The 23223-nt window shown below is 39.9% G+C and overlaps 7 protein-coding genes across 10 annotated transcripts; 3 read left to right on the forward strand and 4 right to left on the reverse strand.

Annotated features, from left to right (window-relative positions):
- Positions 1 to 5536: 5536 nt before the first annotated feature.
- On the reverse strand, positions 5537 to 9813 carry LOC133835842 (N-terminal kinase-like protein). 3 transcript variants are annotated; one of them, XM_062265965.1, is made up of 10 exons: positions 9262 to 9813; positions 8569 to 9149; positions 8281 to 8504; positions 7822 to 8227; positions 7117 to 7759; positions 6887 to 7051; positions 6677 to 6822; positions 6483 to 6602; positions 6010 to 6421; positions 5537 to 5944 (listed from the first exon to the last, which is right to left on the reverse strand). In XM_062265965.1, the coding sequence occupies exons 2-10, from the start codon at positions 8947 to 8949 to the stop codon at positions 5817 to 5819; spliced, it is 2625 nt and encodes an 874-aa protein (XP_062121949.1). In that variant the 5' UTR covers positions 8950 to 9149; positions 9262 to 9813; the 3' UTR covers positions 5537 to 5816. The 3 variants fall into 3 exon arrangements, with proteins under 3 accessions (XP_062121949.1, XP_062121947.1, XP_062121948.1); XM_062265963.1 differs by having other exon boundaries at positions 6483 to 6611; XM_062265964.1 differs by having other exon boundaries at positions 6483 to 6611; positions 9258 to 9813.
- A 64-nt stretch (positions 9814 to 9877) lies between these two features.
- Positions 9878 to 11163, forward strand: LOC133835844 (ATP synthase subunit gamma, mitochondrial). Its single transcript, XM_062265966.1, has 2 exons — positions 9878 to 10008; positions 10064 to 11163. The coding sequence occupies exon 2, from the start codon at positions 10087 to 10089 to the stop codon at positions 10978 to 10980; it is 894 nt and encodes a 297-aa protein (XP_062121950.1). The 5' UTR covers positions 9878 to 10008; positions 10064 to 10086; the 3' UTR covers positions 10981 to 11163.
- A 432-nt stretch (positions 11164 to 11595) lies between these two features.
- Positions 11596 to 13815, reverse strand: LOC133838200 (integrator complex subunit 11). The gene is made up of 3 exons (XM_062269208.1): positions 13489 to 13815; positions 12460 to 13434; positions 11596 to 12393 (listed from the first exon to the last, which is right to left on the reverse strand). Exons 1-3 carry the CDS (start codon positions 13700 to 13702, stop codon positions 11789 to 11791), a joined length of 1794 nt encoding a protein of 597 aa, XP_062125192.1. The 5' UTR covers positions 13703 to 13815; the 3' UTR covers positions 11596 to 11788.
- Positions 13816 to 13998: 183 nt separating this feature from the next.
- LOC133838199 (GATOR2 complex protein WDR24) lies at positions 13999 to 17309 on the forward strand. The gene is given in 9 exon segments (XM_062269207.1): positions 13999 to 14229; positions 14295 to 14353; positions 14355 to 14935; positions 14993 to 15325; positions 15390 to 15474; positions 15541 to 15705; positions 15762 to 16223; positions 16288 to 16473; positions 16536 to 17309. Coding segments are annotated over 9 exon segments (2349 nt in total). The 5' UTR covers positions 13999 to 14108; the 3' UTR covers positions 16893 to 17309.
- On the reverse strand, positions 16984 to 19055 carry LOC133838204 (probable glucosamine 6-phosphate N-acetyltransferase). Of its 2 annotated transcripts, none has more exons than XM_062269213.1 (6): positions 18899 to 19055; positions 18100 to 18310; positions 17912 to 18039; positions 17788 to 17849; positions 17510 to 17729; positions 16984 to 17097 (listed from the first exon to the last, which is right to left on the reverse strand). In XM_062269213.1, the coding sequence occupies exons 1-6, from the start codon at positions 18899 to 18901 to the stop codon at positions 17056 to 17058; spliced, it is 666 nt and encodes a 221-aa protein (XP_062125197.1). In that variant the 5' UTR covers positions 18902 to 19055; the 3' UTR covers positions 16984 to 17055. The 2 variants fall into 2 exon arrangements, with proteins under 2 accessions (XP_062125197.1, XP_062125196.1); XM_062269212.1 differs by lacking the exon at positions 18899 to 19055 and adding an exon at positions 18472 to 18600.
- A 278-nt stretch (positions 19056 to 19333) lies between these two features.
- Positions 19334 to 20426, reverse strand: LOC133838203 (complex I intermediate-associated protein 30, mitochondrial). The gene is made up of 2 exons (XM_062269211.1): positions 19871 to 20426; positions 19334 to 19812 (listed from the first exon to the last, which is right to left on the reverse strand). The coding sequence occupies exons 1-2, from the start codon at positions 20336 to 20338 to the stop codon at positions 19396 to 19398; spliced, it is 885 nt and encodes a 294-aa protein (XP_062125195.1). The 5' UTR covers positions 20339 to 20426; the 3' UTR covers positions 19334 to 19395.
- Positions 20427 to 20489: 63 nt separating this feature from the next.
- On the forward strand, positions 20490 to 22738 carry LOC133838201 (dehydrogenase/reductase SDR family protein 7-like). Its single transcript, XM_062269209.1, is given in 6 exon segments — positions 20490 to 20723; positions 20790 to 20843; positions 20845 to 20934; positions 21098 to 21314; positions 21379 to 21624; positions 21678 to 22738. Coding segments are annotated over 6 exon segments (981 nt in total). The 5' UTR covers positions 20490 to 20561; the 3' UTR covers positions 21890 to 22738.
- The last annotated feature ends 485 nt before the right edge of the window (positions 22739 to 23223 follow it).

A 23223-nucleotide genomic window follows, 5' to 3' on the forward strand; every position in this document is an offset into this window, starting at 1 on the left:
CCAAGCAACTAAGACTAAGACTACCCTATGGATTGTGGGTATAAAAAGTGGCAAGCATATTTTACTATGCACCATGCAGTACGACAGATAAGTAGGTTGAAACATAGGAAGTTTTTATGATACAAAATTTCTTTAAAATAACTTTAGAAAGTCTTTAGAAGACTTAGTCACTCAGTCTTCTTTAGAAATTCTGCAGCTTGAAAATAAATATGGGTAATTTCATGACGGAATTTGTCCCGTGCGAGACTCTTTATATTGAAAATAACGTAAACTGAAAAAAATTTTGAAAATAAGAAAAGTTTATTTTTATAGCTTTAGATAAGTACTTTAATTAGAGCTAAGAATGGTTTTGGAATTGGTTTTGGAATTTTCTTTCTGATAATTTTGTTTTCTGTTGTGCAAAACCAAAAATGAACGAAATTATATATTTTATCGTTCCTAAAATCAATCTTAGCTCTAAATATAGTGCTTATCTAGAGCTTTAAAAATATCATTCATATTTTCACTGCAGTGCACTGTAAATAGTCTCGCACGGGACAAATTTCGCCATGGAATTACCCTTATATAATTACAGAGCTTTATCATTCCCAAAGTGGCGTGATGATTTGAATGACTACTTGAAATACTGAAGACTTTAGCTTGACACAAACTGCAAATATTGTTAGCAAATAGCAAGTTCACATAGCAAGTATGGTGCCACTGGGATGACTTGCTTTTCGAGATGATAAGATGCACCTGCATACTAATTACTGTACAAATATTTATAAAACCAAGACGCTTGACAGATTGCCTAATATAGGGGCAAGCTGCTGTAATTGCCCCCATAAAAGCGGAGCAAATCAAATATTTCTTACATGGAAATTCTATCCAAAGTCAAAAACTTGTAAATGCGATCAAATATGACGGTAGTTCTGGATAACTTCACAAGGTCAGCGACAGCATCAGAAGGTGAAGAACGTTGAGATTTTTCTTAATCGATGACAATAGTACTGAAGTCAGAAAAATGCTATGAAATATTTACGAACCGCTCCTACAAATGCGAAGGAAAAAACAAACAGAAAACAATACAACACACAAAATGAAAAACATGAACATTAAACCAATGCAAACTGCAGCTAATTTGAAATTTTAAACAATATTTACAACAACAAACGATGCCGAAAACAAATCCGAAGCCGAAGCCAAAGCCAAAGGCAGCGGCACGTTGCGCTTTGATTGAATTGAATTGAATGCGAGACGCTGACTTTAGAGTTGAAGTCAAAAACGCCAAATACTCGTAATATGGGAATTTCTCAACAGACTGATGGATTATGAAATACGCTATAGTAGAAAATACCACAAAATTTATAATATTTTTAGTCTTTTTAATATACAATTATGGAATACTGAAAATATATAATATAGTAATTTGCAGTAATTTTACTACACAATATTTTATTGAAAGAAATAAATAAAAGAATAAGCTAAATCGACAAATAATGTTTGTAATTTCAAAAATAAATAAACAACTTGTTTTATGATTGCTCAGCGATGTATAATAAGAAAACTTTCGAAATTCTTAAATTTATATAAATTGCAACTAATACTTTCCCAACACAACTAATATGAATTTAAAGAGTTGAAGCCTGGATTATATTAAAAAAAACGTAAGCTACTTTACTTTTATTTCTAAGTTAACTGAAAAATAAACTGCATACCAAATATAAACTTGGTCAATCAAAATGTTATTCTAAGTTTGCTCTGGCTCCATTATAAATTGTAATTCTAAGCTACAAATATAATAAAAATGATGAATGGTATTTTGATGTTGTATTAAAATTAACGAATAATAACACTTCAATGACTAAATATGATAGATATGGTAGTTAACTTTAAATTCTACCACTGCAAAAGATATGATAGTTACCAGAAACACAAAATGAAATAGTTTTCAAATATAACTATACTGAACATAAGAATTTTAATATATGAACTAAATAATAATTTTGATTAACTAAACTAAAAAGCTAATATTGCGATATCAATGAAAATTAAATGTTGTGTACTAAATGCTATATGAATAAAATATTTATTTGTTCACTAATCATCTACCCTAATGTCTATCTTATTTACAGGGTATCTTCCACGCAGCCCTACAAATACAAGATCAGTTGCTGCGACATCAACGACACAAAGCATTTAATGCATTTTGCGCACGCTTGAAGCGAGAAAATGATGTGAATTTTGTGCATTTTGTAGAATTGTTGATTTGTTGGTATTACCGCACACCTGCGTGCCCAATTGGCCCGCATCGGTGACAACACAACACCACACAAAAATATCAATTTATATTTCAAGTTTAATGCATGCCGCTGACAATGGCCGTACAATCGTACGTATGCGCAATATGGGTGGCATTTGTGATTTTGGCCAAGAGGCTGCGATTGATTATTAACATAATGATCTCAATATTTGCACAGCTTTATCACGACCAAGCATTTAATTATACGAATCAGCCGCAGTACATGCAATTAGACACGCGATCTCTCTCTCTCTCTGTGTCTGTGTCTCTGGTAAGGCAGGGCGTATGAGTAATGCAAGTGCAGCATTGTTAATGCTATGATTATCGCAGTTGTTGCCTGCTTGTCAACCACCCTCTCTCCGCACTTGCAAATAGAGATTGTTCTTAGCAATGACTTCAGCAACTAAAAATAACACTCCAAAGACATTTCAGATTTGTGCTAAACGAAACGAAACTGTTTTGGACTTGCTCAACACGAAAAATAAAAAAATACAAAAGCTGAGGAGCGAAGTGGAGTGGAGTGGAGTGAAGAGGGGAAATGAAACGAATGCAAGACTCAAGTATACTCAAATAATGAGTAATTGACTCATGGCAAGGGCAGCTCCAACATTCAAGTGCAACACAGAAAAACTGAAAAACAAAAACTGAATGCGAATGCGAAACGAGCGCGTGAGAAAAGCAGCCAATCAAATTAGCACAGTTTGTGGCTTGGTCTTACCTATAAATAAGTAAGTGGAGCGCCTCCGAATAGCGTGACGCTGTGAAACGATCTGTAATAATTGAAGAACCAATATAACCATTCGTTCCCAGATTTACTACAATGCACCCCCATATAATGCAAAGAGGAAATCGAATGCGGTTGCATATACTCTTAATACACAACATCATATGGGATACCGGCATAAAAACTTGCGATGGTTTTTTAATCGAACTTTAAATGGTTTATCAAGAATATTTTAAATAATATATTTGCCTTTTCTAACAATAGATGATGACAGATGATTAAAAAAGGAATTTATTTGTAGTGCGAATTCTTCTTACAACTGCATCTCGTGCCATCTTTGTGGCAACATTTTGATCTACTTTATTAATCGAACTTTAAATGGTTTATCAAGAATATTTTAAATAATATATTTGCCTTTTCTGAAAATAGATGATGACAGATGATTTAAAAAAAAAAGAAGAAATTTTATGTAGTCCGATTATTTACAATTCCCTACAACTGCATCTCGTACCATCTTTGTGGCAACATTGTGTGGCACTTCTTTGGCTGCCACTGCAACTGTGTGTAGTCCTTGGGCGCAGCTTAAAACAGCTGTCTAAACAGGCATTTAAACACAATATCCGAAGCGGTTAATGCCATTGGTTTAATTGTTGCAATTAGCAAACAATGCGAAACAGTTGTGAAACCAATTTTCAGAATTGCCTGACCATTTGTGTTGAGGGTGGCTGAACAAAAGAATTCCATCAGCTGCTTGCTCTATATACTATATATACATATATGTACATATATAGAAGTATAAAATGCTAATTTATGCTACAGTTAAACTCTCAATGTCCAGCTGTTTGCTCGCTGTAAAACAAATAGTCAAATTTCAATTAGACACAAAGACTCCAAAATATGTTAAATTTTTCAAAATGTATTTTTACTGATGATTAGTACTAAATAATTTGTTAATTTTGTTTCGTTTTGTTTTCTTCATCATTTTACTTTTGTTTTTCATCTTTTGTTGTTTGGTTTTTGTTTTTGTTTTTGTTTTCTATCATTACCACTTTTCAATGAATTCTTTGCAGTCTTTAAAATTTGTCTAAACAATGAATTTGTCATGTTTTAGTTGTAATAAATTTCATTCACTAATTTAATGTTGCTCTGAAAATTGTATTTTCTAGAAATGTTATTTAAAATGAATGCCACAAATACGTTTCTCATTTCTCTAGGACTAGTTAGCATTACGTTGTTGTTGTTGTTATTTTGGTATTCGGTTTTTCGTTTTTTTCTTTTTTTTTTCTGTAATTTTCTTTTTTGCTAGATAAATTGCAATATGTACCAATTTCATAAACAACTGACGCGGCGACAACAATCAGATTTCAAAATTCAACATTACTCCGTTTTTCATATTTTTTGGTTTTGATGTTTTACTTTTATCGGTTATCGGTTTTTTTTTTTTTTTTGGTTTTGTTTGGTTTTTGGGTATTAAAAAATATATATGGAAAAATTGTACACTGATATTGAGGTATTGGAAAAAATCGGCGTATATGTTATGTATATATATATATGAATATATATATGTATGCATGGATGTACTCATGTATGTATGTATAAGTATATACAGGCTATATATATATATTATATTAGGTAAGGTAAGGTAAGGTATTTGTTATTGTTTATGTAACTTTGAGATGCAAAAAATGGTTTGCGCTTGGTGCTGTTAGTGGGAAAATTCACATTTAAAAATTGTATTTACTTGACCAAATTGATTCACTGTGTGTGCTTTCGGTTTTCGTATCATTTGTTCCTATATAGCAACATAGGAAATAACAGGTGCAATTTTTACTACGTACAAATTGTTTGTAATATGAAAAAGCTTACAAATTATTTCGTTTGATAATTGCTTGCGGTTGTTTCTCATATCCATTTCTTTCTTTTTTTTTGGTTTGATTTAGCATTTTATCATTTTGTTTTCAATGTTGTTTTTTTTTCTTCGTCTCGTTTATTTGTGTTTAGGTACTATATAAAAATACAATATATGTATATGTATATATATATATATATTTATTAAAATTCACATTTGGTTTACTTTAGTTTTGCTATACGCGTTTTACAAATTTTGTTGTACAGCGCGCGCTCCTAGAAAGTCAAATCTGGAATACTAATTCGTTTTTAAATCGGAAAATGGCTGAGCAAATATCTTAGGGACTTTTCTCCATACAAAACACAGCAGGCAGACTGAATTGAATTTGATTAAATTGTTAAATACACACGCATGCATACAGTCATACAAAGACACACACACACAACGAGAGACAATGCAATTTGATATTAGCACACATGAATGTTATCAAAAAAGATATCGTAGGATGATGAAATCATCTTCATCTTCTATCATCATCTTTCGAGGATTGCTATAAATTTCAAAATTATTTACTAGCTAGTTGTTGGTTTTACACTGTTAACTAAGATTCGTTTAGTTAGTTTAAAGAGAGAGTGTCTTACGAGGATTCCAATGCTTAAATAATATCATTCCAGCGTTATACTTATGCTTTAAGTATGCAATTTTTTGTTTTGTTTTATTGCGCCTATGGGCAAAAAATCGAAATGGAGGCTTAAACATCGAGACTGCATTCAATGCAAAAAACACACACACACACAGGCACACACGCACACACGCTCAATCGCAAAACAGACAGACAGATATACACAGATGACACGCATACACTTTAGGCTTACAGTTTTTGGAATAAGAGCTAATAAATATACAATGGTAGAAATTGCAAGCACTTTTGCTGGTTGTTTTTGTTTTGTCTGTAAATCCGTTTAAAGCTTTTTAGCGCCCAATTTTAATGGGCCAGTGGCGCGTTGCGCTCGACGCGCCTCCAATTCCCGCTGACGTTGCAACTTTTTCTCCTCACGCTTGCGACGCGCTTCGTCCAGTTTGCTGTTGCCTAAAAAGTTGCACGAAAACACATCCATTATTAACTATACTCAAGGCAATGCTTGATAAACGTACCTGATCCCGGATCATCGAAAGGCTCAAACTCGCCATCGGCCCACGAATCGCTGTTCCAATTGGCATTATGCATTGAATTGTTTAAATGCGCTGAAGGCGGACTAATGTTATTGCAATTGGTCAATGCACCCGGCGTTGTTGGCGATGTTGTGGCACTGCTCGACAGATTGGCCAACTCTTTGGGCCTCAGCGTCGCCTGCTGCTGTCTCGATGGCGATGTTGTGATGTGTGAGTTAAGCTTGGCAAGTGGTTCAATCAGATCGTTCAGCTCATGCTGCTGCAATTGCTGTTGATGCTGATGCGGCAGCAATGGTCGCTGTTGCTGCTGACTGGATGATGTGGTTGAGGATATCGATTGTCTGGCCATCTGTTGCTGCTGCTGCTCCTGCTCGGCTTGCTCTTCTTCCTCGCACTGCGACAAAATGAGTCATGAGTATGGATTCAAGATTAAATGTAATTCTTGTCTAACTTACAGGATCCTCTTCTAGGCTGCCCCACTCCTCGTTGTCCCAGCCATCGCGCACTTCGTTGAGGGCATTTGCTGCAACCAGTTGGCCATTGTTGGAAGTAGCTGCCAGAGGACTGCTTGGATCCTGCGAAGTCTGCACAATTGCAATTATTTATATCAATATATGGGAATAGTTTAGTTGGCAACTAATCAACTTACATCCATTTCTCCCCAGTTCTCATTATCCCAATCGTTGTTGCCATAATCAGAGGCCGAGGCAGACGTATCATTGCTTTCGTGCTCCAACGATGTCATCGAGGTTACGCTACTTGTTGTGGTCGATAAGCTGCTGCTCGATGGTTGCTCTGTAATCATAAACATTTCAAATCAATCATAAACTATAAAACAAAAACCAAGTAATTAGCTTACCAAGTGATGCTGGCTTGGAGAGATTGCGGCCTGTTAATGGCGGCCTTGGTCGAGATGAATCGCTTTGGCTGCGATAGAACTTGGCAGTTACAGCGGTCACAGCCCAGCCCGCCCAGGTGGCAGCCGCATTTCCAATTGAAGGCGTTGCGGTATGAACGTCCGCTTCTGCAAATTACAAACAAAAAAATTTAGTTTTCGTTTACTACTTCTACTATCGTTTCTCAACTTACCCATTGTCTCGCGCAAACTTGGATCCTCGGACACCTTCTCGAGCTTGCCCAGAAAACCGCGTATTGTTTTGAAGGCTGGTTCGCGCACCGTTTTCTCTGGATCGACCGTTAGCGAACACAATGATGGTAAGACACGATTGGCCACCTCATTGAGTAGAAAATATTGCTGTGTGGCTGCCAGCGCCAAAACGCCAGCGACTCGCGCTGGCGGAAACGGATCACGCATGGCACGTATAAATGCCGAAACGAGCACACGTTGACGCACCTGTGGATGCAGATGCGGTGCAATCTTGCCCAGACACACTGTTGTATTGGTGCGTATGCCGCCCTGATCATCGCGCGCTTGCAGACGCGCAAAATGCCGCAAAACTTCTACATTCAAATTGTTGTAGTTGAGTTTGGGTGCCAAGTGTATGATGGACTTCACCGTCTGCTCGCGTATGGTGGCATTTGTGTCGAGGAAGCCATGTGCCACTTGAGGAAAGATCTGTTCATTGACCACTGGTGGCTGCAGATGCGCAATGAACAGCTCCAGTTGCTGCAGCAGCCGTGAACGCGTCACACGATCCGTTGAAGCAAACAACTTGACAACGCAGGGCACAATGCGTTTCTGATACTCCACTTCGTCCAGCAGTTTGCCAAGCTATAGATAAATTAAAAGCATTAACTTTAAAGATTGCAAAGCAAATTTTAAGCAAGATTTACCTTAAACATGGGTGCCAAAACCGCAGAACCAGCGTCGCCATATTCGTAGGCGGTTATCAGTTGTGGAAGTATTTTGTGTTTGCAAACATTATCAGGAAAGTTCTCCAAGTGTGTGGTCAGACCGCTAAAGAAACGATTCTTCTCCGCCTTGTCTTTGATTTGGATCTCCTCGAGGAATAGCAACGTGTCCACCAAATCGTTCTTGAAGAAACCACCTGGCTTGCGACATCGTGTAATAATATCTGCTGGATTTGGTCGATTTGAAGGCGAGGCGCCAACAAGTTCGCAATAAAGCGACTGCAGTGACTTGGGTATGTGTTCAATATCCTTAAGATTGGAACGTTGTCGCAGCACGCCATTGAAGGCCTCCCAAACCAGGCAGCCCAAGCCCCACATATCCACAGAGCTGTGAAGAAAAAGTATGAGCAAATAATGTATAAAGTGTTGTATGATATTTACCATTTAGTGGCTGCCTTTAGCTTGCTCTGATCGTTCTTCTCTGGAGCATCGTAAACTTCCAGAGTCACGGGTATTTTGACAGGCGGCATAGGATTGCCATCAGCAGCTGCAACATACTCCAAACTGCCCAGTTTCCATTCGCCGGAGGCATTCACAAACACTGACCAGGCGGAGACGTTGTTGTGCCGCAAATTGCCATCGTTATTGAGAAAGGAAAGAGCACGCTATAAAATTGAGAAAATGTTAACTATATACATATTTTTACGTTCATCATTTTAGTGGACTTACTGTGATTTGGAAGATGCCCCAGGCCAAATAGAGACCCTTTTGTACATTGTCTGTGGCCAGTTTGGTGAAGAATGTACCCAGCGGTTCCACAGCCTCTGTGGCCACATATAACATCTTATCGGTTTCCAGCGAATCCAAATATTGCAATATGCTTGGGTGACGCAACGTCTTTAGGCGTTTCAATGCCGCCTTGGCCAGCTCACATTTTGTATCGGAACCGCTGCGAATGTCGTAGACAAAGACAGAGACCTCCTCTTGGGTTGCCTTGCGTTTGGCCTTGTGCAGTGTCCATATGGAATAGTTGTCAAAGCCAGCGACGGGTTCGCCAATGTCATATGGGAAATCTTTGGAGGAGTCGCGCGAGAAGAACGACCACATCATGTGTTTTGCTCGACGGCTCAATATTTTGTTACGTCCGACAAACACCCAAAACAACAACTACACAACACACACACACACACTTGCGCAGCTAACAGCACACACACACGCACGCACAACACACACACAGCTGTTGCTGTTCTTTCGCTATGTTTGCTGTGTGTTGACTATTGTTGAAGGCAGAAGAAGAGGCGCTGGGCAGGCTGACGAATAAATGTGAGAGCGAGAGAGAGAGCGAGATAAAGAGGCATTAACATTAATGCGTGTACACCAGCACTACCAACACAACATCATCATCATCGTATTGGTACCTACTTATGCAGCCGTTTTTTGTATTTATCGCGTATTCCTTTTATTTTGGGCCAGCAGCTGTTAACGTGTCTGAGATGTTTGCACTTGAGATTTATATCTGCATACACATGTGAATTTATCAACAAATCACTTTAGCCTTCCTCCCACTTGTCTTCCTTTTTTTGCACGTACGCTTCGAAATCTATAAGTTTTGTGTTTCCTTTGCACACGACGACGACGACGAGCAACAATTTTCCAACATACTTTCGGGATTTCAATCGAGGCTTAAGACGAAATTAAAGACTAACGCGCGTTGCAGATAGATACACAATGTTACATTATTACGTTACTATTACGTTGTGCCCAATGTTAATGTTAAATAATTTCGTTTTCTTTTTGTTATTTTCTAATCTTTTCCCCGAGTACGTCAGCTTTTGCTTCTTCTTCTTTCTTTTGGTGGATTCAGCGATGGCACGCGAACAAGGGCTGCACTATCGAATAGCTCAGCAGCTGACTTGAAATATGCAATCGATTGAACATCGAATTTGCTCTAAAGCACTTTGAATTTGTTTACTTAATCATAAAATAGATTATTTGTAAATGGTGTATCTAATTTAAGTGCAGTTTTAGTGTACTTATTATTTAATAAACATTATCAGGCATGTCATTCACAGCCGACGCTGACATTCACAACATGGCGCTGACAGTTGCGAAATGTGGCAACACTAACGCCTGTGTTATAACATACGTCTCGCTGCCAACTTCACGCAGGTAAATTTTCGCTGGCTGGTTCGTCGGATTTTTTGTGCTAATTTTTATTGTGCAGGAACTTCAACAGCTTACCGCAGGATGATGATGCAACGTACTCAGCTCTTGTTGCCACTGGCTGTTGAAGCCACGATTGTGGCCCAACAACAGCGTGGCATGGCCACATTGAAGGCCATCTCTATTCGCCTCAAATCCGTGAAGAACATTCAGAAAATTACGCAATCAATGAAGATGGTGTCCGCCGCTAAATACGCTCGTGCCGAGCGTGACTTGAAGGCAGCGCGTCCCTACGGTGTTGGTGCTCAGCAGTTCTTCGAGAAGACCGAACTCGCCGCCGATGGCGCCGCTGAGCCCAAGAAACTCCTCATCGCCGTCACATCTGATCGTGGTCTGTGCGGTGCTGTTCACACCGGTGTTGCCCGTCAAATTCGCGGTGAACTGCAGCAGGATGATGTGAACACCAAGGTGTTCTGCGTCGGCGACAAGTCGCGCTCCATTCTGGCCCGTCTCTATGGCAAGAACATCCTGATGGTGGCCAATGAAGTGGGCCGTCTGCCACCCACTTTCCTCGATGCCTCCAAGATTGCACATGAAGTGCTGTCGACTGGTTACGAATACACCGAGGGCAAGATCGTGTACAACAGATTCAAGTCTGTGGTGTCATATCAGTGCTCTTCGTTGCCCATCTACAGCGGCCCAACTGTGGAGAAGTCGGAGAAGTTATCGGTTTACGACTCCATCGACAGCGATGTGATCAAGAGCTATCTGGAGTTCTCTCTGGCTTCGCTCATCTTTTACACCATGAAGGAGGGTGCTTGCTCCGAGCAATCCTCTCGCATGACTGCCATGGACAATGCTTCTAAGAATGCCGGCGAGATGATTGAGAAGCTAACGCTCACATTCAACCGCACCCGACAGGCTGTCATCACCCGCGAGCTGATTGAAATCATCTCCGGTGCCGCTGCCCTGACATAAGAAGTGTGTCTAAGTAACACTCCAAAAAGGTTCGCAGACGCAGCTTCAAACAAACAGCAACACCAACCAAGCGATTTCTTTTTAAAACGATTCGAAAACGCCAGAGCTGCGTATTAAATATGATTAATTATGATTATCTGAAACATATACCCAGAATAAATAGCGTGGAACGAATTAACTGAATTTGCTGTTAACTATTTTGTCAAGTAAATATAACATAATACAGTTCCATGTCATTCTAATAATCTGCCAAACCTGCTTACAAAAACTTGGAAAATTATGGTTTATAACTCCATTCGGATTTATTTCCCTTTAAAACCCTTTGGAACTAGTCCTGTTTCTGCCTAAAATTGTAATAGCTAAGTATTACTTTGTTTTCCAAAACACTCTAAACTTGCCGTTCAAAATGATCAAAAATGTATTTAAGCATTGGCTTAAATAACCACAATTCAATCAAAAATTTCTGACTTGGTGACTCAATTTTATTTTGAAATCTATTCCCTTAATTTCATGCAATTCTTACCATATTTAATCTCCATAATTTTATCAACTTCCTCCTTAACTTCCTCCTTAACTTTCTTGTTAAACAAGAATAGCGAAATGATAAAACTGACCTTTCATTGTAGATCTATTCTCCAACTTTATTCTGTTCGTTTCGAATACCCCTGAAAAATTGTTATACAAAAATGTTGAAAAATGTATTTAAGCACAACTTCAAATAAGCAACTTTAAATGAAAAACTTTTAACTTAAGAACTATGGAATCAGATAAGACTGGCTCTTCAGCAAGAACTTTCTATACATGAAATCTAACACATATTCTGCAAGACATTTAAAATGTATGCGCCAATATCTTCATCTTGATTAGTCCATGTAATTAAAATGGTCTTATGCTTTGGATCCTTTTCATCCTCTTGAACTTGAACCTCAACAGTCTCCACAGCTATAATGCCGGTATCCTGCAACGTTACCGTCCAGCCAGTCAGCTTCTCTTCTAAAAGTAGCTTTAGCTTTTCGATGGTGCGCATCTTTGGTCCTGGATCATCCATTTTCACCTTTGATGTGAAACGCATGACATGCCGATTGATGCCGATCTCTTTAAGGGCATCCGTTAAATTTTGCAACATAATTCGATTATCCTTCATCACTAGAACGCCATGGATGAGGCGACGTCGCTTTGGATCCGGTGGCTGTGCGTTATAAGAGCGTGCTTCTGCTTTAAGCAGAGTAACAGAGGCATCCACGGGTATTTTTACCGGTGTGGAGATCACACACGTTTCGCCATTAGCCGGCATATATGTTTCCAGATTGAATTCATCACGAATTTTGGTGCGCAGGAATTTCATCTTTTCCGCCTCGCCATGCACAAGCATCACGTTTTTGGGTTCACAGTTCTGTATAAGCTGCATGATGCCTAAAAAACAAATAAATATCTTTAGTTTAAGCAATTGTCTATTTGGCTAATTGAGTTTCCAGTTACCTTTAGCATCGGCATGGGCCGAGAAGCTCATGTACTCAACGGCCATTTTTACTTCGACCACCTGTCGGTTCTCGAATTCGACTTTCTTGGCGCCACTTAGAATTTTATTACCTACGGTACCTTGAACACAATAGCCCGGCATAATGACCATGTTGTTCTCGTTGGGCGCCCACTTCTTAAAGATCTGAAGCGAGAGACCTGCATGCAACATACCGGGCGTAGCAAACACCACCATCGCACCTGGATTATCAATATATGCCTTATCAAATGGTTTTATGTGCTTGAAATCGAACATGTTACGATGCACAAAGGTCTTGCGTATCTTCTGGTTTGTCCATGTGATGAACATCTTATAGTAAGTGTTCGCTTTCTCTGTCAAACCCAGTGCAAAGTATATGGGATATTTGAGGTTCATACGCTCCCAATACGTCTCCAGCAAAATGCACAATTCTTGTGCTCGACCCAAGGCAAAGACGGGTATCAACACTTTGCCACCCTTGGCCACGCATTCGTGGACTTTTTTAAGGAAATCACGTTCGCGACATCGCTTTGAGTCGCGTATTGTCGTTGCATAGGTGCTCTCGGAGATTAACAAATCGGGCCGGCATTTGTCGATCCAGGCAGCGCCCAAATGTCGATCTGGTGTCATGTTGTAATCGCCCGTATAGACGACGCTCTGTGAGCCGACTTTGATCCAAAACATTGCAGCACCAAGCACATGACCAGCGTAATACGCTTTGATCTCCAGATCGGTGTCTACCATCATGCTTTGGTGCAATGTAACTGGAATTACCTTTTTCATACAGTCCTTGATCATTTGCGTGGTGAAGAAATTGGATTCACCCTTACGCTCCACGGCAACTTTGCGCATATCCTCCAACAAAATCGGCGCAATGGCCTTGGTTGGATGGGTCATATAGATGGGACCGGTGTAACCAACGATCTCCGACATGTAAGGCAAGGCACCGCAGTGATCTATGGTTGATATAGTACATATTGTGATTGTAATGAATAGAGTGAATCACTTACCCAAGTGGAAGTGCGAGATGATCACACAATCAATGTGACTCGTGATGGGTCCTTCAGGCACAATGTACGAGAAGTCTGGAAAGCGTCGCTCATCGTTGTAGCCCATGTGCATGCCACAGTCCAGCATTATGTTCTTCCCGCCCATCGAGAGCAACAGACAACTGCGACCCACATCTTGGCCGGCGCCCAATGGGGTTATTTTGATGTCCGGCATTTTGATGGTAGATGATTTTCAATAATAGAATTTCTCATATAGTCGAAAATACAATTCAATGTGACCGCAGTGTGAATGGCCAAATATGCCGATGGCTGCGAGCGATGTACTAAACTATGACATTCAAATGTTTGTGATAGCACACAGCTGTTGCGCTTGTAAAGCAATGTTGACTGTTAAGTGAGGAGCAGCTGACTAATAACGTAGTTTGTTTACAATTTAAATAATTATGTTAATGTTAATAACAGTTTGGGCAACAGCTGCTGCTCACACTTGCAGGTTGTCTGTAAATAACATTTTCATCTGGCTGTTAAGAACAGTTGGACTGTGTTATTGTTTGTCTTAAAGCGGGAGAACAAGTAAATAGTAGTCAACAATAATTGTGCGGAAATTAAATTTAAATAAAATGCCTGATACTCTGGAGGACTCGGATCCTTCTACAATATCATGCATATGCGTGGAAGGACATGCCAATGCGCTGGCATTGAACAAGGATCACAACCAAATAGCAGTGGCCGGGCGAAGCTGTATGCAAACAAAACAAAACAAATGCAGCTTGCGAATTTTATAAACGATTTCAATTTCATTGCAGTGCTTAAGGTTTATTCATTTGACAACGATGGCTTCACCGAAGTGTGTAATATGCGTGGCAAAAAACCAAAATCTCAGCTATTCGGCCAACGATGTGGCATGGAGTACACTGGATAACAATATATTAGCCACTGCAGCAACCAATGGCGTCGTCTCCATTTGGGATTTATCCAAATTCGGACGACAAAAGCAGTCGCTTGTCTACAATGAACACGAACGCACCGCACACACTGTCACCTTTCACAGCAGCGAACCCAATATATTAATCTCTGGCTCACAGGATGGCACCATCAAATGCTTTGATATTCGCTCCGATAAGTCGGTGAACACATATTTCAGCAACTCTGAGTCGGTGCGCGATTTAAAGTTCTCGCCACACTCACAGAATGTGTTCTCCGCCGTCTCAGAGAACGGAACCGTTCAGCTGTGGGACATGCGCAAGTGTGACAAGTGCATGGTGCAGTTTACGGCGCACAGTGGTCCGATTTACACTTGTGATTGGCATCCCACTCGGAATTGGCTGGCCACCGGCAGTCGGGACAAGCAGATCAAGGTGTGGAACATGGATGGACGCGCCAGTCTCGAGTATACCATTCACACTATCGCTGTCGTGAGTCGCGTCAAGTGGAGACCCGAGCGCACGTAAGTCACCTTACTCCTAATAACGATTACCTGTCTAAATTGGCCTATTCTTTGTAGTTACCACATTGCTAGCTGTGCGCTCGTTGTGGATTACAGCGTCCATGTGTGGGACATAAGACGTCCTTATATACCATTTGCCTCATTTAATGAGCACACAAATGTCACCACGGGTATTGCGTGGCAGGGCAGCGATTCGCATTGTCTACTCTCTACTGGCAAGGATTCCATCATTTATAAGCATGCGTTTAAGGATGCCACGCGACCAGCATTGAAGGCGAATGCTCAGGGTGCCAGTTTGGGCAGAAACGGCGACATTTCGTTTGCTAACAAAATTAAGGAATATGCCACGAAGTCAAGCGGCGCTTCAAATACCAAAACCACCAACTTCATGTGAGTTTTCAAGGCAAAAAGCATGAAACCAGCAAATCATTAACTCTATATATATTTTCATTAGAAGTCGCCGTAAATCTAATCAGCCCGGCAACATGCAATTCCATCTGGATCATTCCAAGATGTACATGTTTATGCTCAAGAATATGGCAAGTCTACCTTAAAAATGTATGACCATTTTGTTTTAAATTTAAACTCTCTTTAATCCTTGACAGAATATGGATTCGGGTACTGGGTATCCGGCTCACGATACCACAACTGAGTTGCGGGTGCATGAATGCTTCATTGGCTGCGCCAAGGAGCTGCTGTTAAGCGGCAAGAAGCTGGCTGAGCTGTGTGAGCACAACGCCAATGTATCCAAGAAATACGGCAAACACAATGTGAGGTCAACAAATATTTAACATCTATCATTTATATTAACAAACTCCTTTTACAGGCCACCACATTGTGGAATTTTGTAAAGCTTTTTTATGGCAGCAATCACTTTGAGCCACCCTTCGAGCACCGCTCGTCGTTCTCCAACCAAAAGAATCCCATGAGTTCGCGCCGTGCCACACAAGTTGCCAGCGATTGGGCGCCACATGAAATGGGCCAAGACTTAAATGGCAACAGCCAAGAGGTGGCACATGAAACAGCGGATGCCAGCGAAGATGGCGATGAGCTGGGCGGTGGTGGCAAACAGCAACCACCTCCAACCAGTTCGGTGATACTCTCCGAGACGCAAATCATCAGCGAGATTACGTTTGATAACTTTGAACTGTTGCGCAATGGCTTTATTTACGTGGGTCCAGCGGATGTTACCAAAGCGTTAGCTTTGCCTGACACGGCGTTGCATCATGATGTGCAAGCAGCGCGTCCGCAGCTGGACTTGAAGGCATCCGATCATGAGAAATCGCCGGTGAGTGGCGCATTGAATGCAGCATAATTGAGTAAATAATATAAATGTATTTCTCTATCGTTAGCCTCCGCATGTGCCCAGCATCTTGAAAGTGAGTCATGTGCCACCAATACCCATGTGGGAGCCACATCAATTTGTGGCCGATGCTCTGATGCTGCAGAACGATGTGGGCGATGTGCAGACCGCTTTAATTGTGCTCATTGTATTGGGAGAGGCACGCAAGTTGCTACCAATTGAAGATGCTGTTGTGGTAAGGATTCTTCATTAGCAAAGACACAAGATTTCCCAGTTAAAATGAGTTCATTTTTGTAGGAACACTGGTTTCACACCTATGTGGATCAGCTGCATCGTTACGAGCTGTGGAACGAAGCCTGCGAGGTAATCAACCGTGCCTGGGTGCGTTCAGTGCGACAGCTAAATCAACACTCCACTGTGATGCACACGAATTGCGGCGAATGTGGTCGACCCCTTGGTGGCAATGTTGGCTGGTACTGCGATAAATGCAAATCAATGCAGTCGGCCAAGTGCAGCGTCTGTGGCCTAATTGTGCGTGGCGTGTACGCCTGGTGTCAGGGCTGTTCCCATGGCGGACACATTGAGCATTTGCAGCAGTACTTTGCGAAGCATTCAAAGTGTCCCAAGTGCGGACACTTGTGTTCGTATTCGTGACATGTGGATGAGCCATAAATCCATTCTTAATTGTAAATTATAGCAAAATAATCAAGATTGTATATAAAGCAAAAATGTGTTAGCCATAGAATTGTTGTTTTAAAAATTACTGTATATATTTACATGCAAAACGTACACATATATATCTGTAGATTGTTAAAAGCTACTTGATAAACGTACTCTTGAAGGGCATTATAACAACAACCTTTATCGCATATTCAGTAGCAGAAAAGAGAGAAAAAATTATAAAATTGAGAGTTCTGTAAGATTCAAAAATAGAATACAACCATATTGCGGTTGCCTTAGCCATCTAACTAATTGTATGTCCTTATGGATGGAGTTGTTAGGATACCAACCATTAAGGACACCACCGCCTGCCAGCGCTGTCCAAAAATCCATGCGCCAAGTGCAATGCAATTTTGTGCAAAAGTGATTTTAGCAAATGCAGCAAATGAAATGAACATTTTTTTGTAACCGAGTGAGTTCATTTCTTTTTTGAGTTTTTGACATTGCGCCTTGCGCAGCTGTCGCTTTAAGTAAATTGTGCAATTTTCTTAAAGCTTGGATTTTGGAGAAGCGTTGGCGGCTAATTGTCAAGAGGCAAAATCAAGGCTCACAGTTTGGCAAGCATCGCTGACAACACCTGCGGCAGAGGCTGAGGTAACATTGCGTTTTGTTGGCGCCTCTTCGTCATAGCGAATTGTCATTGAATTCGAGTTGCCGGGTATCAAAACATAGCCGAGTGTTTCATAGAACTTAATGAGTTTGTCCTTGCAATCCAGCGACATTTTATAGCAGCCCAATTGCTCGGCCAGCAGCGACACGGTTACAACAATGCTGTTAAAGAGGTTGATGTTGACATTAATCTGCATTATAGAGTAATTGTGAAACTTACAGTTTTCCTAATTGCTTGCCACGATAGGTGTCATTGACCACAACATCCTCCAAGCGTCCACGCTGCAAACAAAAAGAATATATCATCAATAATAGATCATATAGTTACTTGTGGGACAACTTACCACTGCACAATTGTGTATGAACTTGCGTTCAATGATTAGGGAGGCAGCTCCAATGATTTCACCCTTGCGTGTGTCCTCAATAACCGTGACATAATAATCCCCGCTAGCTTTCATCTGTGAAAAGCGCGCTGTGAAAGATTTATTAAAATTAGCTAGACTGGAATTTGAAGTCTAAACTCATCACTTACTCAAAAACTGTGTGCGTGTTACGTTGCCCACATGTGTGAGCTGGGAAAGCAGCTGCAGAAAGCCGCGATCATAATCCGTATCCTTCAAAGGACGCACCTTCATCCATGGTTCACCAGGATTGGCAGCCGAGATGAATGGCTGGAACTTGGCTGGGCTGCGATGAAAATCGAGCTGCTGCAGCACTTTTGGATCATACAAATATGTTTCTTGCTGGAAAACAGTAAAAGAGAGTCAAAATAATAAGTAATTGCAAAGTTAATTAATTAGTATATTGATTAAATGATTAGTATATTGCTTGCTATAAACAATATATCAATTGTAATAATAAGCAAATGAGAATAAATCACTTTGTGTATGAACTAGATGCTAACCGTAAATTGCACCATTTTAAAGAAAAGGGCCAACGTCAGCAGTTGACGCCGTTGCAAGAAAGACTGACAACAGGTAGAAAGACAACAGTGTAGAAGCAGGAACGGTTAAAAAACGGTTGAATAGCAACTGGTTTCAATCACTTTCGATGGCCGCTGTGACTGGTTTTTTCGGTTAACATGTTTTTCTTTTCTTTTGTTGCGCATTAATTTCAACGTAATCGTCAATCGCAAACCGGTAAAATGCGTACACGGTTGGCGGGTCTATTATATATTATTGATTTCAGTTTATTGTTGTGCGAACAGCAGGATTTAATTCGCCAAGCCCGCCAAGTTGCTTTTCAAGGTTGCAAGTGCTAATTTAACTGTCACATGGCCACGTTGTTCGCTTGGAATTCTATTTAAAATGTAAGGCCCAAGAAATACTCACCATTATTTTTGTTTTTATCTAATATTTTTACGTCTGATAGTGGTAAATAACAACAAGAACAACAACACAGCACCCACGCACGCAAGAACTTCAGAAGAAGGCGGAAGTTTTTTCCGCTTGTGTTATCTCTACAACTTACAGGAGCAAGCGACGGTGCGCGACTGAGTAAAGACTGTAAAAGAGCAGACCGCGAGCAGTGTTCGTGAGATTCTAATTGGCAACTACTCACTGAGTGAGTGAGTGACGAAACAGACGAAGCACCTTTCAAAGTGAACGGCAAAGAATGTGTAAAAGGCAAATTGCCAATTGCAGTATCTGTTGAATCGTCAAGAAATAGTGCATGACCCTGAAGAGAACTGAGCGAATGTAAACATTTAAACAGCTGACTTGGGAGAGAGCAAGAGAGAGAGGGAAAAAAGAAAGAGTGCTGCCAGCTAGTGTTAAAATAAAAGTGTTGCTCATTTATTTCGACATTTATACAGAATAAATAACAGTTTTTACGTTGCTGCAATGTATTTGGGTGTTCGGTACATTTCGTAGGCAAACTCCTCCCGATGACTAGGATCGTATTCTAAGCCAACATAATCAATTTCTAACCCAAATGGGCCATCCATACCCTTCTTGGCGGCCACAGAGAAACCAAAATGCGTTACACAATTCAGTTGTATGGCATTCTGACGATCCTGAACGCGTCCTTTGGACGACAGGAAGAACTTGGAGAAAGGTATTTTAGCAATTTGCCAATGGGGACCACCACGTGTGTACAACACATAATGATAGATATCATTCCACATCAGATCAAAGTAACCTTCGGTATGCAAATTGATCAAATAGCTACGTCCGTCGCCGCGGACTTTGAGTATCAGCATGTTGTACTGTGTCCAGTCGTAGGTGGTTTCTCTTTTGAAGGATTTCTGCAATAGATGATATTGTTATAAACTCATTCAATTATTATTAACTGAATTTACTTACTCGCACACGCTTGGTGCGTATGTTTGCATAGCCAGTTCGCTTGATGATGCCATCCTTAGTGTGCTGCGAGCTAACTTCGCCATGAAAGAGTCCAGCACCAGCTGCGCTCAGCTCGAGAGTGGCACTGCTCTTACCCTCTCCATGATCCGCGTCCGTTGTTACCGTCCACTTGTCGAGCACATCGGGTTCTTTGAAATCAAACACGACATCCGTTTCTCCGGGGCGAAATACCAATATCGGATCGCTTTCCAGCTTTTCTTTAACTTCCTGTTTCCATAGTTTGATTTCCTCTTTTAAGTCACGAAATCCATCAATAATTTGTTGTTTTTTTGAAGGTTCTGGCAGTTTCGTTTTATACCCGGATTTTTTTTCGCGTTCCCAGAAAGTGTGTTGCACGGCTGTGGTGTGAATTCGCGCAGCTGGCAGCCAGCAGCTTAAGCGACTTGTTTGTCGAACCAGGCAATGCATTAGAACATATTTTATTAAACCAAAATATAACTATTATGCCAAACGCGGAGAGAGCAACAACGTAACGAATAACAGCTGTGTTTTTGACATTCACAACACAGCGGAAGCAACTGCTGGTTGCCACGAAGTATGAATCACTTCGTTGTGAATAGCAGCTGTATTTGTTTTTTGTTTTACGGTCCATCGTAGAAAAGTGCAAAGTTTGCAAAATTTAATATTGGTAATGAAATTACAAGAAATGGAAAAATGTTCGGGTTCCAGCGATTGGAATGTGATTTACTGGGTAATCGGCAGTATTCTAATGCCCATAGCCCTACCATTAGCCGTCATTAATTTATGGCAACGATTCCGCGCTCAAAAGTACCGAAATCAGCTGCCCGGCAAGGTAAGTAACAAGAGTATTTGGAGAAACAATATATTATTAATTATTCTCACATGCAAAAATATTAAGGTTGTGCTTATTACTGGTGCCAGCTCAGGACTTGGCGAGTCGCTGGCGCACGTCTTTTTATCGTGCAGGCTGCAAGGTTATCCTAGCTGCCCGTCGCGTCGAAGAATTAGAGCGCGTTAAGAAAGATCTGATGGCACTTGATGTGGTAAGTGATGTAGAGAGTTAAATGGGTCATTTGCTTAATCATATAACGGTTAAATACATGCACATTATAATGTAAATATAACACTTTGTATATCACGTAACAAAATTCCAATCATACCCCAACAATAAATAAATAGGTATTAATAAATCTGTACTAATTACAGGATCCCGCCTATCCTCCCACTGTGCTGCCATTGGATCTATCTGAGCTCAATTCCCTACCCGATTTTGCAGCACGAGCCTTGGCTGTTTACAACCAAGTCGATATACTCATCAACAATGGTGGCATAAGCGTGCGTGCCGATGTAGCCGCGACTGCTGTCGATGTGGATCTTAAAGTGATGATTGTCAACTATTTTGGAACTGTGGCATTGACAAAAGGTATGAACTGTTCATAGCAAATATACATAAACAAATATTCTTTTAAATATATATTACATTACAGCATTGTTGCCGTCAATGATTAAACGTCAGACTGGCCACATTTGCTTCATTAGCTCCGTACAAGGTAAATTCGCACTACCCCAGAGGGCAGCTTACTCCGCATCAAAGCATGCAATGCAGGCATTTGCTGATTCTCTGCGCGCTGAGGTAGCCAGCAAAAAGATCAATGTGTCATGCATCAGTCCAGGCTACGTGCGCACGCAACTCTCGATGAATGCATTGACTGGTTCAGGCAGCAGCTATGGAAGTGAGTAGAGACATTTTAAATGCTTTTCCATTGCTAACATAATTCATTTCTAGAAATGGATGAAACTACGGCCAAAGGAATGGCGCCAGACAAGTTAGCCGAGCGCATTCTACAATGCATTATGCGTAAGGAGCCTGATATCATTGTTAGCGATCTACAGTCCAAGGTTGCATATTATTTGAGACATTTGTTGCCGTCTGTCTATTTCTGGATTATGACTAAGCGGGCGTTGAAGTTGGAGAAAGCGTCAAAGAAGTCAAATTAAATTAGTTAAGTTTTAGTTTCGTTTTTATTGTTATTTGAATTTTGCATTGAATGAAAAATTATAAAATATCGCGATGCATGTGCAGTGTTAAAAATTAGTTACATTTGCATAATCATAATATTAATAAATTAAATAATTACTGTAATCATACCATTAAAATTAAGTACAACTTAGGTGTTCACATATTTCTTCTTCGTCGGTTCGCAAACTTATGTATATTATAATAATTATTGTTCTTAAGTGATGCATTATACAATATATTTGTTCACAATTATTTTATTTTCGGCTTTCATTTTACGAATGAGTAATTGACAAAATATTTCATATTTGATACGGTCTTTGACAACATTGAAATCTTGTTATTAACTAGGGATACGGATCTCTGCGAGGAGTCTTGAATACGTGTTAAAATTCATTTATCTAAATTATACAAAAACATAGTTGTAATCATTGTAATCAGGTGTAGTGAGTGCAAAATCTTGATGAAAATACACACCAAAAAACAAAAATAATTACAATTGAGGTACACACAAAGATTTTAAAATCTGTTTTGCAGTTTTACGACTAAATTATTACATACATATGTATATAGTTTAAAATCAATGAATTTCTTATGTACAATACACAAAAATGGTTAATTTCGCGTTAAATAGTCTTTTCTTCCACGCTCAAAATACTTTTATCGGTCCATCAGCCGATCATCCTCAACTTAGATCATATTTCTTTGCATTTTGTTTTTTTTTTTTTTATATATATACAGTACATAAACATTGGCAATTTTCTTTATTCTTGATTTTCTTTTTTTGTATCTTTTGTGTTTTTTGGTAAGTTTAATAATATTGCCGATAGTTTGACGTTAAAAAAGAATCTGCGCCTTGTATAGTTTCATATTTAAATATTTTATCATAGGTTCTCGATTTATGTTTATTCTTTTTTTCTTGTTCAATTGTTAAGACTTAAACTTACAACTAAAATTCGATTTTTATTCTTTTTTGTTCATTTAAGCATTTCAAAGCGATTGTCGCGTACTTTATCGTTATTTCGTTTCATAGCTTGCCTACGCGTTAACGTTAACTTTCTGTCCCATGTCCCATTTCTACGTGGGTCGGTAATTTTTGAGCTGAGCATAAGTAGCATATCTATATCTTTCTATAATGAATTGTATATTCCAAAAAAAATATACGCAAATGCTCATAAAATTGCACTCCCCGTGTAACTATTTTACCACCCGTCATACAAATGCAAATACATATCAGAACTATACGCAATCTTAAACGCCAATTTTCAACACAGTGTTACAATTACAGTAGCTTCGACTATATATATAGGGGTTT

Source organism: Drosophila sulfurigaster, chromosome 2R (assembly GCF_023558435.1).
Source record: "Drosophila sulfurigaster albostrigata strain 15112-1811.04 chromosome 2R, ASM2355843v2, whole genome shotgun sequence".
Lineage (NCBI taxonomy): Eukaryota > Metazoa > Arthropoda > Insecta > Diptera > Drosophilidae > Drosophila > Drosophila sulfurigaster.

Bases quoted from the DNA above. Each gene is read 5' to 3' on its own strand.
- LOC133835842 (XM_062265963.1), bottom strand. From the start codon at position 8,949: ATGATGTGGTCGTTCTTCTCGCGCGACTCCTCCAAAGATTTCCCATAT. The intron at 7,760-7,821 runs GTAAATCTTGCT...ATTTATCTATAG, and splicing joins TTTTGGCACCCATGTTTAAG to CTTGGCAAACTGCTGGACGA. The intron at 6,422-6,482 runs GTAAGTTAGACA...ATTTTGTCGCAG, and splicing joins GCAGCCTAGAAGAGGATCCT to TGCGAGGAAGAAGAGCAAGC.
- LOC133835844 (XM_062265966.1), top strand. From the start codon at position 10,087: ATGATGATGCAACGTACTCAGCTCTTGTTGCCACTGGCTGTTGAAGCC.
- LOC133838200 (XM_062269208.1), bottom strand. From the start codon at position 13,702: ATGCCGGACATCAAAATAACCCCATTGGGCGCCGGCCAAGATGTGGGT. The intron at 13,435-13,488 runs GTAAGTGATTCA...TATCAACCATAG, and splicing joins CATCTCGCACTTCCACTTGG to ATCACTGCGGTGCCTTGCCT. The intron at 12,394-12,459 runs GTAACTGGAAAC...TTTGTTTTTTAG, and splicing joins GGCCCATGCCGATGCTAAAG to GCATCATGCAGCTTATACAG.
- LOC133838204 (XM_062269212.1), bottom strand. The intron at 17,850-17,911 runs GTAAGTTGTCCC...TTTTGTTTGCAG, and splicing joins TCATACACAATTGTGCAGTG to CGTGGACGCTTGGAGGATGT. The intron at 17,730-17,787 runs GTAAGTTTCACA...CCTCTTTAACAG, and splicing joins GGCAAGCAATTAGGAAAACT to CATTGTTGTAACCGTGTCGC.
- LOC133838203 (XM_062269211.1), bottom strand. From the start codon at position 20,338: ATGCATTGCCTGGTTCGACAAACAAGTCGCTTAAGCTGCTGGCTGCCA. The intron at 19,813-19,870 runs GTAAGTAAATTC...CATCTATTGCAG, and splicing joins TACGCACCAAGCGTGTGCGA to AAATCCTTCAAAAGAGAAAC.